The 15,006-nt window shown below is 33.2% G+C and overlaps 1 protein-coding gene across 6 annotated transcripts in view; it reads left to right on the forward strand.

Annotated features, from left to right (window-relative positions):
* LOC132924136 (DNA ligase 3) overlaps window positions 1-7,316 on the forward strand; it is a 57,041-nt gene extending 49,725 nt beyond the window's left edge. For all 6 annotated transcript variants that reach the window (XM_060988251.1, XM_060988252.1, XM_060988256.1 and 3 more), the window contains 2 exons: window positions 668-755; window positions 7,055-7,316. In XM_060988251.1, coding sequence (XP_060844234.1) covers window positions 668-755; window positions 7,055-7,171 — 205 coding nt within the window. In that variant the 3' untranslated portion in view covers window positions 7,172-7,316. The remainder of the gene's footprint in view (window positions 1-667; window positions 756-7,054) is intronic.
* Window positions 7,317-15,006: the final 7,690 nt, after the last annotated feature.

A 15,006-nucleotide genomic window follows, 5' to 3' on the forward strand; every position in this document is an offset into this window, starting at 1 on the left:
TACTCTATAATTATATATACTGTATATTACAAATAATCGTGTAAATTGTGTACAGTAAATATGAGTTTTTGAGTGAAGACAACATTTTTTTTCAGAAAACCTTAAAGTTTGTTAAATAGAGCTTTGACTGTATTTTAAATATTTATTTTCATATTACTATACAGTATACGAGTACATTACAAACCCTTTAGTACTAAGATCTCCGCCGTTGTGCGTTTATTTGTGTATCAATGATAGATTCTACTAAATATTTTATATCGTTTTGTAGGAAAACTTAAAAACAATTTTATTGTTTTATTTAGTATTTCATTTAATTGATATAATATATAATTATTTAAAACGAGAAATTTGACAAAATGTATTATATTATACACTTATAAGTTATAACTATTCGATTGGAATTTATAGTATTGATTTTATATAGTACAATGAGATTATTTACTGTATATACTATGGATACATCATATACAAATTCATATACTCTATAGTTCAATAATAGTTTTATTATTATTGATTGATGTTTGTATTTTAATGTTTCAAACATATATTACTAACACATAATAGTACATAATAAGTAGTTCATTATTATTATTTTAGATATTTTTAATTGAAAAAAAAAGTAATCACTACTTTGTTTGAATTAAATTTTTCTTAATACAACGTTTAGCTATGGAGGTACACATTTAAATACAACACACGAATTATTAGCTACACATGTAATAGTTCCAAAAAAAGAACACAATGGATCAATCAAAGTAAGTGACAAGTATTAATACAAAATCAGTTTTAAAATGCATGCATTACTAATACTGAGATGTTTTTAAGTATTAAAAATAGAAAATTTTAATTTAAGAGGTTTAAAAAACATAGGAAAAATTGTTATGTACAATTATAACGTATAAATTAAAAAAATAATTCATTTGCTTAGGTATACGGTTTTTGGTAAATTAAGAGCTATTGCCAGACGTCAGTACTCATTTATATATTTTAATTTGCTTAATATATATTACAAATAGTATGTCCGTGAATGCAAGTTTATGTTACGGTTTTATATATCTCTATTAAAAGGATAACTAGTAACAAAATCATTAAGCACGTATTTTATGTCGATATTCTAAATTACAAAAATAAAATTTCCATTTTACAAATGCTAACAGACTACAGATCTATGAACAAATAATCTTTTTAATCTTGATAAATTTAAATTTAAGCCAAGGTGTTGCTGCAGTGCATAACTCGGGTAGTTTTACAGAAATTTTATTTTTCATTTTAAACGGTGATAATTTATCTATCAAACTGAGTAGAAATAGTTAAAGTGTTTTTGTACATCGAATTCAAGTATAGGTATTTTATAAAGCTGTTCGTTAGTTTCGTATACCTACTTGTAGGCTGCACTTTCAGTATCTACTCTTATTTCAAAAACTTAAATTGTTCAAGAAATTCAATTATAACAATATTTAATTCATATTAAATGGTGTGCAGAGGAACTTTGGTGAATTTAAATATTTCCTTCGAATAGGCATAATGTTAACCCGATAGTTTGTTAGTTATAAAAATCGGAAGAATACCATCGCCCTGCAAAACACAATAGACCTATCTGTTGGCGCCGCGTCCGATCCTACTTTTGGAAATTCGCGGTTATCGGACACGACTCGCGAGGTGTTGGAAACGGGAAAATGTTATCCGGTATATATATATTATAATAGCACTTCAATATACGAGTGCATATAACACCACCAAAAATGTATATTAAATAAATAGAATATAATAATAATAATCAATGCAAACGGCTTAACAGTCTAATAAAGGTGGGCGCCCATGAAATAATAATAAAATAAATAATTTGTGTATATGACGATTACAATAAATCAAACAGTACAATTAATGAAAATACAAAAAAATAGGTTAACGATACCGACACCGCTCGAGCTCTGCCTAGTGGTCCGGAACGCTGGAACAATGATGATGATATTGAGATGCACGCGTCACACCAGGTGACGAAAAACACCGTGTTAGATTCTGTGGCGACAACACACAGAAGAGCTCGTCTAAACACGTTGTTTTCTCGGACAGCACGTTACACGACGCACACGAATGTAATATAATAATTAATTTTGGTGTATGAATACCAGCACAGCAACGCAACTATGCGTGATTTTATGGCAACAACGCACAAAAAATAAAAACCTCGTCGACCACGTGGCCGAACAAGACGCGAAAAAGGCACAACTGCGGTGACGATACGCGATGCCACGACCGGCAAAAAAGGTATATCGACCGTTGCGGTCGACCGCTGGAAAAGAACGCGTATAAGTTCGCAAAATGCCACAACGGCTTAAAATATGTATGCAAACGCATTTACCACACACGCGGTTTGGCCGCACAACCCGGCACAAGGCGGCGAACAGACGCGACGATGCGTCAGGCCCGAACGCCAGGAAAAAAGTGTAATATCTAATATAAAGGCTGGCCGATGGCGGCACAGCTTATATAAAATTAGCACTCACGGCTTCGGTACGATGGCGAACTTCGAAGAGGGAGGGGGGAAATTGATAAGTCGCGATAATGCGCTTTAGTAGATCCGCGTTCGAACATCCTCCCCTCGTGAGGCTTTGCATCACTTGCGTTGACGAGAGAACCGGATCGGAAGTCCAATGAAGATGGAAGTACGACGTCAATAGCTGCCGGTCTCATAACCTGTTACAAATTGTAGTGCCAATGGCTCACATTATTTTTTTTTTTTTATAAGGAGAGAAAAAATCATTAAACACATATATAATAGAAAAAAAAAAAAAAAAACAATCCAATGAACAGAATATGATTCAGGTAATAAATAATTGTAAAAATACAAAAAAAAATATATTAAGGACGTATGTCCGTACAACAAAATAAAATTCGCAAAGGCACTATAAAAAATAATTAATAATTTTGTAAAAGTGAAATAAACATAATTTATAAATTTATAATTAAACAATCATTTTACTAGTCGTAAGACGATATCAAAATAATGTACACAATTATGGACACAAAACAATAGTGCCGCTTGAACAAAATAATATAAATTACAAAATAATAATAATAATACCGATCAAATTATATTTCGGCTTTATACATGAGGACTCCCCCCGTTCCAACACCCAACCAGTAGCGATATGTCTATACATAGTTAAATAACGTGCAATACAATAAAATAATTAACAGGTGGTTGGGTTGGTGAGCCAGACGCGTCGTGTCAAGGAGCACAGTGCTTATAGGTGACACAAAAGGACGCGACAATGATAGTAAATCATTTTCAAATTATTGGTGGGTAATAATGCCACCATGGACATATTACATCACTCCTTACCTTTCGACGGACAATTATTAGCCGCAATTCGTACATATGTAACGGGTCTGCCCCCTGTCCCGATGACGATGCGGAACGCATCGTGGTACTGACACACGGATTGGTGGAGCACAACAATCGGTGCAATCGGTGACCGAAGTGCTGTGAGACGCAAGAGATCGACGTTACGTAAATGGTACGTTCGCGCTTAGACCGGGCTAAGCGCCGCGGTCGACCGCCTCCGTCAAAAACTATATACGGAAACAAATTACTTGGAGGTAATATATACGATACCCAAGCTTCGCAAATGACAACAAGGACCGACGGGTCACAGTTATGTCGACCACGAGTGGCACTCTTACGACGCCTATGAACCACAGTATGCAACATGTGGTCAATATTACAAGTACGCGTAGACAATTGGTTGGTCATATCAACAATACGCGTGATACACGACGACAGAAATTTGGGTAAATCACATAAGGATAGCGACGGAGATGAGTCGTCCCATTCCAACGGATCGCCGTTCGCTCCATGTGTGTTACACCAGTATAAGAGGAGTCGGGCTGGAATAATCGGCATTATGCCACGCAACGCCCTATCGACGTTCGATGATTTAATATACTGTCCAAAGAAACCGGTCATTAACAATGTGCGGATCTGATACCCGCGATTGAACATATATTTTTTAAACGATTTGTGAAGGCCTATTACCCAAACCACGATACTTGTCACGTCTGCCCATTGACGTAATGACGACGGCGATCCCATCACGTATTGAAGACGGCGACGCGCAGGTAAATAATATATCGATAACGACGGATACGCATCGCGATAGCGTTCCGGATTTTGTACGCACATTGTAGGCCTACGGAATACCACGGGGTGGAGTGGGAACACAGGCGGCGGCGGCGGCGCGACTACGCGCTTTAACACGGCCGAACCTTTAACAAAGTTCAATGACCACTTATGAGCTCCATTGGCAGCGCGGACTGCACAGATAATATCGGGGGGGAGGAGCGGCCCGTTTCTAAACAAATCATAAATACACGGCCTTACGAAATTCGGCGATCTCATTACAGGCCCGAGCGTAAAAACCAACTTGGCCAATGGTGACCTGAACGTCAACAAATTACAATCTAACATATCATAATCACGATTCAACAATGGTGTGGCGGTTGGGCGGGACACGACTGAATTTATATCGGACGCAGACGGACGGGTCGGTAACACTTCCGAAAAATGTCCACTCGGAAAACTAATACATTGGCTGCGGACAGTCTTCGACGTTCGCGGAATTGACTCAAAGGTCGTCGGATGTGCTTTAATAATACGCTCCGTGCCCATATGACATATTTGTGTCCAAACGGTTTTGGACATGTCGACAAGTTTGCGCATGGTAGAATGTAAGTCTAACGAATACTCGTCCGCCCTGTTAAGCTCAAACAAACAGTTTAATACGACCAGATCAAAAGACTTGAACTCGTGCCACAAAGAGTCTAGGTCAGCCACGTAAAAGGAGTACAGGGAGACTAAGCTATTGTCGGTAACGACACGTAATGCCACATCATGTGTGCTTCGAATTTGCGCAATCACAGTCGCGCGCTTTATAGTATTCAATTTTAATAATCTTGTAAAACGACGGAGACGCTCTTCATCTTCGGCCATGGTAGCGGACCCCACCCTACGCTACTATGGAAGACTACAACCGAATGAATTCTTACGAATTAAATCACAACACGGTATAAACAACCGGAGTGAACGGACAATACCCAAAATGTTATATAAAATATTTCACAGCGACCGGCGCGAATAATAAATAATAATAATGATATATCGGCGATATCACTTCAACGACAGGCGCAAATTACGTAGTATACCTACGACGTTAGTGCAATTGATATATCGGAGATATCAATGTCGCAACCGACACGACTAATTAAGTGTAGTTTAGATATATCGACGATATCAAAACTGACGGCTATCGCGTATACGCATTAACTTATTGAATATATCGACGATATCCAGGTGATGCGTAGAATTACCTCTAACGTTAATCTACAGTACAGCTGATAGCAAACACCACGACCAACGCGCGGTTAACTTAATGTTAATAAACGCCTATATCAGCCATATACTACTATCTGCACTATGCGCGCATCACACATTAACTTAATTTAATTTAACAGTACCTAAATAGTACTAATAATAATAACCACCCACGGGGAAGGCCGGTCAACTAATACACACGTATAGACAATAAATGTCAACGTCCGGGGAACACCCAAGCACTGTACTTAGCACCAAAATACCAAGGCAAAACACGAACCAACACACCGCTACCGAACCCCCCACTGAGGTCGGAACCACGCTCTGCTACCAAATGTTGGCGCCGCGTCCGATCCTACTTTTGGAAATTCGCGGTTATCGGACACGACTCGCGAGGTGTTGGAAACGGGAAAATGTTATCCGGTATATATATATTATAATAGCACTTCAATATACGAGTGCATATAACACCACCAAAAATGTATATTAAATAAATAGAATATAATAATAATAATCAATGCAAACGGCTTAACAGTCTAATAAAGGTGGGCGCCCATGAAATAATAATAAAATAAATAATTTGTGTATATGACGATTACAATAAATCAAACAGTACAATTAATGAAAATACAAAAAAATAGGTTAACGATACCGACACCGCTCGAGCTCTGCCTAGTGGTCCGGAACGCTGGAACAATGATGATGATATTGAGATGCACGCGTCACACCAGGTGACGAAAAACACCGTGTTAGATTCTGTGGCGACAACACACAGAAGAGCTCGTCTAAACACGTTGTTTTCTCGGACAGCACGTTACACGACGCACACGAATGTAATATAATAATTAATTTTGGTGTATGAATACCAGCACAGCAACGCAACTATGCGTGATTTTATGGCAACAACGCACAAAAAATAAAAACCTCGTCGACCACGTGGCCGAACAAGACGCGAAAAAGGCACAACTGCGGTGACGATACGCGATGCCACGACCGGCAAAAAAGGTATATCGACCGTTGCGGTCGACCGCTGGAAAAGAACGCGTATAAGTTCGCAAAATGCCACAACGGCTTAAAATATGTATGCAAACGCATTTACCACACACGCGGTTTGGCCGCACAACCCGGCACAAGGCGGCGAACAGACGCGACGATGCGTCAGGCCCGAACGCCAGGAAAAAAGTGTAATATCTAATATAAAGGCTGGCCGATGGCGGCACAGCTTATATAAAATTAGCACTCACGGCTTCGGTACGATGGCGAACTTCGAAGAGGGAGGGGGGAAATTGATAAGTCGCGATAATGCGCTTTAGTAGATCCGCGTTCGAACACTATCCATTCATTGGAATAATTGATAAAAGTAACTGAATGAATTCCAATCACGATTATCATTGCAAACTACCTTACAGAAAGTTAATTGTTCAACAAATCGCCCGTCATCCCTAATAAAATGGTAGTGCTACCAAAACTGCATTATAATATTGAATATATATTTATACTTTAAAAAACCGCCTTTGATATACTCTGCCGTAGAGGAGGCAGTTGCATAATTTGTACACACATTATGTACCAAACAAATAATTTTATTATTTATGAGAATAATACCTATTATATTGTAAGAAAACTCAACACATTGCGCCCGGTCGTATTAAAACGAATAATTTCGCGTTTGTTAAACAGAAACCGATGGCGGTGGATGAAGAGAAGAAGAGTTCGGGAACCATCGCCGTTTCCGCACAATGGTTTTGGGACAGCATACGAAACGGAAAACTATTACCCACAGAAAACTATCAATGATAAATCGTATATTAAAATTTTGTGTATTATTGTTTTTTTATTATTACTGTTTCGTTTACCAAAATTGTGTCGGATTTTCGGCCAGTATACTATTATTACACCGTTGTTGACCACTCGAGGGTAATATACGTCTATTATTTTATTATATAGTTATAACTTATTATATACACACCAGCAGTACGAGCTAATACCTGTATCGACAGTCATGGCATATTTGTAAAATAATTACGCGATGTATATACACATTAAAATGCCAAATTTACACAGACCAACAACGTGCAACAATCGAAATAATTGGAAAAACAATTTGTAAGCCATATATATTTGAACCCTATATCAATTGCAGACGACAGTACGCACGGTATAATAATAATAATATATTCGTTTTCGTGAATACATTGTCGTGCCCGTTGATTATACGTAAATACGTAATAACATTGATTAACTAGGGTTTCCTAATGTCACGAAATTTTTAAATTTTTAAAAGTTTTTGCAGTTGTTTGTTTTAACATTAATATATCGTATGTCTAATGATGAAAAAAAATACGCGTAACGTAGTTATGCAACGTTTTTTAAACGAAGCGAAATATTCCCAATAAATATTCGAAAATTTCTATGTTAAACATTTACAAACACAAAACTATAATTTGTACTTTTCCTATCATAGACCGTTACTTAAAATGACTTGTTGATATAGATAAATACATTTTAAAATTAAAAGGGTAAAAGGATAACACTATATATATAGTATATACATTTATAGTGTATTATAAATAATGTATACATTATACATACTTCCTTTTCGTTATAAACACGCGAGGAGTAGGAATTGCTTTTGTATTACTTCCATCATCGACCCCACATCGTTTATGTTGTAATAATAATAAAATTACTGAAGCTCTTTGATCACTCTCGGGATTGACCACGTTGATTTACAAGAAAAATTCTTACTACATGCGAAGTGCTGTGCCGACAAACGATAAAATTTTTTAGTTTTTACAATGGCCTATATTATCTCAGCCTACTCCGCAATTTTCAGCCTTCGTGTTAGTTTGGTGACGTTTATAGGTGTACTGTATAATATACAGCATGTCTCAAAGGTCCCGTTTAACCCTTAATATTCTCGTGGCAAATCAATATATTTAAGTGCGGTATTTATTGTGGTAAAAAGTTAGAAAATCTTAATTGAAAAGTGTATAGGTATACTAAGTATAGGTATATTTTAGTTTCAAAAATTTCAAAAAATAATTTTTATGCAGTTTAGTTTTTTTTTTTTAATTTTGAAGATAGACATTGTTCAAATAATATTTTTAATGTTATTTAAAAAATAAAATATTAAATTTGAGTAAAAATTGACCAAATCACATAAATATTTCATTGATTTACAAACTTCATTAAAAATTCATCATCGGTGCACGGAGCCATGGAATACATAATAGAATAAGAAAATTGTCCTTAGAATGAAAAATATACGTTCATAGAATGTTACAAAAAATAAAATAAAGTCATACAAAATGAAATTTGTTCAATAGTTTCATTGAAGAAAGGCATTTATTTATGAATATTGTGAATGGGTGCTACATAGAATGTGCTAGGATCCAATATTTGTAGTTATTAGTTAAATTAATTTTTACCAATGGATCTACTTTTATAAGAAATTTATGATTATATAGTGTACATCCGTGTTCTAATCGAGATTGATTTGTGCTCTGCTAAAATACAACTAGCATTTTTATGAAATCAAAAACTGTTTTAAAAAATATGTCTAATTAAATGGTTATCTTGAATATTTAAAAAGCTAAAGTGAATATTTATTTTTTTATTTTTCTTAAAAAATATATGTAGACATGTATGTCATTTAATTATAATTTTCTTAGTAATTACTATTTATTACTAATTATGTTACTGTAAAATTGCACAATCTAATCTATTGATTTGCTGTGTGGAGATACTTAAACTGATATGAAAATTTTGGGTATACTATAGATAGATACTAAAACTTGTACACGTGTTTGAGAATCCCGTGTTCATTATAATCACCAATTTGCATATATAGCTAGGTACACATATTTAACATATTACTATGGTGACTAAATTGCAATACGACACCGTTGAAAACGGCGATTAAATATAAAAAAAAAAATTTATAAATAATACTATACTCACTTGTACATTTTTATTACTTAATTTATAATCGTCACAGCGAGAGGTGTCATAATATATTTTTTACACCATAAATTACATATTAGATGTTTTTTGAAGGATTGTGAGAATAAAACACAATTTGAAATAGCCGCAAATCGTGATTATATAATACACTTATAGTTCTCGTCCACAGACATATAATTGATATATATATATATCATAGCCTAGGATTGCCCTAGGAAAGAAAGTTCGCACGAGTGACATATGCAGTTATTATAGAACTCATGCTCATTTCATTTTTTATTTGCTTTAAACTTTTAAACTTCAGTATAAAACACTTGAAAAACAAATTGGTCCTAAGCAATTCATAATTAAAAATAGATGAACAAATTTTGTATTTTATGTACGTTCAAATTCAAGATCAGTAATTTTTATTCTATTTTCTGTATTTAAAAAAAAAAAAAATTTTACTGTTTTTATAAAATATTTTGAAAAACCTACATTCATGGGGATCCATTAGTTTAACGAAACCAGGTTCTGTGAAAAATATTACCCCGTGGCTACAATGGTAGTATTTACTTAAATAAATAATAATGATTTGCATGCTTGCATAGTTGCATATACCTACTAACGATGTATGTATATACATTATATATTATATATGTATATAACATATATGAATATGTGTATATATATCTGGTAGACTGTAGAGTATCTAATATGTGACAGACAAACACACACACACACACACACACAATTCAACCAGCAGGCGGACCACAATCGGAATTCCAGACGAGTAAATTTGTTTTCTACGTGCTAACGACATGATAAGTGGGTCACCCGTACGGTGAGCAGGTCAAGTTGAAGGTACTGGTTCAGTGTGGCGCGATCCAAGATCAAGAGATCTTGATCGTGAGCCGTCGCCGAGGTCGTGTGACGTATATGCGGCGGCGGCAGCAACGGTCTCCATCAACAAGTGTCTACTAAACTTGCGGCGACATGACGTACTGGCGCATTTATGTACTGTGCGCCCTGGGGCAACATTTTCTTGGCGCCCGCTCCCCCTTCACGAGTGATCGGCATTACAAACTTACATCTATGATTAATCCTTATTTAATACGCATATAACATTGAATATATTTTGTAGAAAGTGTATAATAATGTATAAAATATAATTCTAATATTTATATAAAAACTATTGAATATAGGAAGTGAAATAAAATATTCTTAGAAATAAAGGCTACGATACACCACTAAGAATTACTTTTTAGGTAGATACGTTCTGGTATATAATTGAATTCAAATAGGAACACAGGCAATGGCGGCTGACGAGGTACACTCAAAATTTCCTATACAGCCGAGCAAGTGCTCTTATTTTTTTAATGTTATTTTTAGGTTGCATTTAATGAAAAATGGAATTGCTGTAATACCACGCTATACTTACATATATCATGTATGTACGAAGAAGTGTGTAACCCGTATATAGGAACAATACATTTCTTTTTGTCAGAGATAACAGATAAGATTTATATTTTATCACACAAGCCATGTTGTGCAAAAAAGTAATGAACATAACAATATGTTATATGCCGTTAAATTTGACTTATTTATTTACATAAATTGATAATATACAGAATGCTTTTTGTTTATATATAGTTCCGGTGTATAGGAATCATGTATCTGAACAAAATAATAATTGGAAAATAACTACTACTTATATAAACAAGAGATTATAGTCATAAGTCATTATATGAAACGTATTTTATTACATATTGTGTGTATTATTATACAGTTATATTAATAACTGTGTTTCTAAATAAAAATGAATCAGATGTTCATACATTTTTTTTTATAATAGGTATACTTAAACATATTTACTAAAAAGCTATTCAATGGCTGGTAAGTAAATTTAAATCGTGTACCTACGTCACACATTAGTAAAAAACGTATACGGTATGTTGCATACCTATTGGACTTGCTCCAAAAATAAATAAATAGGTACCTACATCAACAATATATTTAATTTAGTGTTTGTTGCTATGGGAAGGGGAGTTGATCAATAAGTTGTCCCGCCAAAAAATATTTACATAACCGCTATACCATTGATATATTTAATTTTTCTCGCTCTAAAATTGGGCCCCGGGGCATTTGCCCATCACAGTCACCTAGGTCCCGAGGATTAGAAGAGGGGATACTTCTAAATATATCACTTACGATAGGCCCACATGCCTTAGGTAATAAAAAATATGCCTAGAATTAAAAACACAAATCATAATTCATTATTAATTATTATAATTTATTGTGTTCACGAGTATTTGATTTTAAAATTTTTGAAAATATTTATGTGCCATATTTCTACTAATTATCTATAATAATATAATCTATAACAAATGGCATCCATTTAAATAAGCAAAACAATATTCGATTCTCGTGAACAAAAATAAATTCATGTGTGAGTTATGGAAATTTATACGAGTTGAAATAAATAAGCTATAACATCATTATCATCTTCCTAGTCTCAAGAATTATTATATAGATTCTTAGATAACTTTTATTGAAAATGGTCTAGTACAGATTTTTGAGTCTACAGAGGAAAAACGAAGAAACATTATCATTAATTTCTATTTACACGGAGATATAATAATGACATAGTATCTGACATAATATATCATATATTGATAAGCAATGGGTATACGCGCTATTTTATGTGCGATGCGAGTAATTTCAGTATGCTATATGTAATAGGTATAATATATAGGTAAACTTACTATTATGCGGTTACACTTTCTAATTTTGTTATTGATTTTTTTTTTCTATACAACAATTGAATAATTCAGAAGAGCAAATTACCGAAACTATTGTGCTGGTAAATATATCCATTAATGTTAAAATTTTATTTTGCGCGGATTTTGAATACTATTTTCAGCAAGGCTTCAATTACAAAATCAATTTTATATAACGACAAAAAAGTTGAAAAAAACTCTACGAGAGATCACAAATAATATTAAAATTGAAATTTTTATATAATGATATTCAAAGTTATATTAAAATTGAAATTGAATAAGAAATCAGAAAAACTAATATCGATAAGCGAAATTGAAAACGAAAAATGTCAATTCGATTTCAAAGCTACTTCACCATTTTGACAAAACACAGTAGTGGGGTGGTCTCCAAAATTGTAGGTACGTCACAATAATAGTACCGTCACCGTCGATGTAAATACGCTAAAAATAAATTCAATTGGTAATACTATACACACATTGCAGTACATAAAAATACATAATACGATTATTCACTTGACGACTCTCTTTACTTATAAGTTATAGCAGTTATCATATAGGTAAAATAATATTACTACATATATCAAAAATTCTATACATTTCCAAATTAAAATTTAATCAGCAATTATTTACAAAGCACAATGTGTGAGAAAAGATTAGGCGGACTTGGAATTCTATCTATTAAAAAACAATCGAGTACACCAGTTAAATTTATCGACAATTATTGATAATTTTACAGACAAATGGCACGCAAACAAAATTTTTATTAAACAATATTGTTAGAGTGCTGTGTACGGTGTACCCGTGTAAAATTTATTTTAAACGTATATTTAGTTTTAACTTCAATGAAAATATATGGTAGGTAGGTAAATTAATTTATACATGATGATTTTATTTTTTTAGAATATAAATAATATGAAAGACATACATACTTATGTATAGTTATATATAGGTGATACTGGATAAGCCAATTCGTGTACCCAACTGTGTATTCCTAGGGATTTTCAATGATTGAACTATCATGATGGCAATACCTACTTTGGTTTTTAGATGTGATACACTAATACACCTATTATATCTACATCAGGAAACGACGTGGAACCGTTTGCGAATTTGTTGCCGCGAGAAATGATTGAGATCCGTCTGCGAGATAATCATCGGCGCTACGCGCAAACATACAATTAGGCATGTCACGCGCGTCGCGCGTACAATATTACCTATATAATCTATACTATATGGTTATCAACATATCAACAATACCTGCTTAGACATTTCTATTATACAGTGTGATTCACCAAGCATGTTCATCCCCATTTTTTTCTTTTATAATATTTTATATTACCTAAATAAATTGATTTATTTAAATTCTCATTTTTGCAGTGTTTAAGTATACCTACCTACCTTATTTTTAAATACATATATATTTTTATAACACTATTCAACATTAGATGTCCTATGACAACACCGCAACTACTTTTTTTCAAACGAGAATCTCCATTTTTTTCTGTAAACTATTGAGTAGACAATTTTTTTGAAAAATTTAGTTTTTGGATTATTTATTATTGTGTTTATATTATACATTCAGAAGATAATATAGGGTACATGATAATTCGAAAATTATAGTACCTAATCAACATTCAAAATTTTATATTTTGTAAACATTTTTCGAGTATAGCACACTAGTACCTCTATTCATTAAATCCAATATATACCTATTTAAATTCTGATTTAGATACAAAAAAAAAGTATCTGCTTAATAATTCACAGTAAAAAGGTTGTTTCACATTTGAAAAAAGAACTTTAGATCAGAACAAGGCATTTCTTAAATATTTAGAATATCTATGTATTTGAAAACAATATAGTCTTCGGGAAGTTGTACACTTACAATATAACCAGAAATTAGAATTTAAACGAATAAATGCAGATGAGCATGATTGGTTGATCACCCTGTATGCTGTCGTCGTCGTCCTCGTGTCTAAGTGTATATACTATATTATATCGATACAATGAAGCCGCCGAACCTAATTCGACAAAACGAAATTATCGATAACAGCTAAATAGAGGTACGCGCGCGAACTTTCATTTACAAAATATACGTACGCACGATATTGGTCGTCGTTGTCGGCGGTGGCCATCGACGTATTAAATCAAAATAGTATTTGCCAACCACTGTGACCGCACGGCTACAGCAGCAGTATGTATAATAATAAAGATATATTATGTTATTATAAATCGATGCAGTCGTTGACAGACAGGCCAAATACACTAAATACAGAGTGATTCACTTAGTTTGGTCACTCCGATTTGTCCATTATAATAACGAATTTATTAAAATTTTGATTTTAAGAATTTTTAAATAAGTACCTATTATAATGAAAGACCAAAATATATTTTCAAACACTGAGGATTGTCCCACTGAGTCGATAAAGTCTTATCTTTTCTACAAATGAGAATCAGTATTATGGAGATATATTTTTTTTAAATTGTAGGTGTATTTAAATCAAAATTCGAACTAGTAGTTTTTGAATTATTAAACTTTGTACAATACGGGTTATAAAATAATATGAAGATATGGGTGCTATGATGATGGTAAAAACTGTCCGAATATAATATGTATACTAGACTAAAAAAATTACATTTATTTTATATTTTTGATAAACCTATTATTATATTAAGGACTATTAACCTTAGAATGTATAAATAGTTTATAGTGGCTCAAAAACTATATTTATATAATTTTAACTTAGAAATGCAAAATCGCTTTTAAAAAAAATCTGTTTAACTACTTGCAAAGTAAAAAATAGGTAAGGTTCATTAAAAAAATAAGAAGTTTACTTTGCTACAGGAACTTTTAACGGTATAAAAAAATTCAAGCATTTTAAAATACGGTTGAGAAAAGTAGTATAGTAC

The sequence above is a fragment of the Rhopalosiphum padi genome, chromosome 3 (assembly GCF_020882245.1).
Source record: "Rhopalosiphum padi isolate XX-2018 chromosome 3, ASM2088224v1, whole genome shotgun sequence".
NCBI lineage: Eukaryota > Metazoa > Arthropoda > Insecta > Hemiptera > Aphididae > Rhopalosiphum > Rhopalosiphum padi.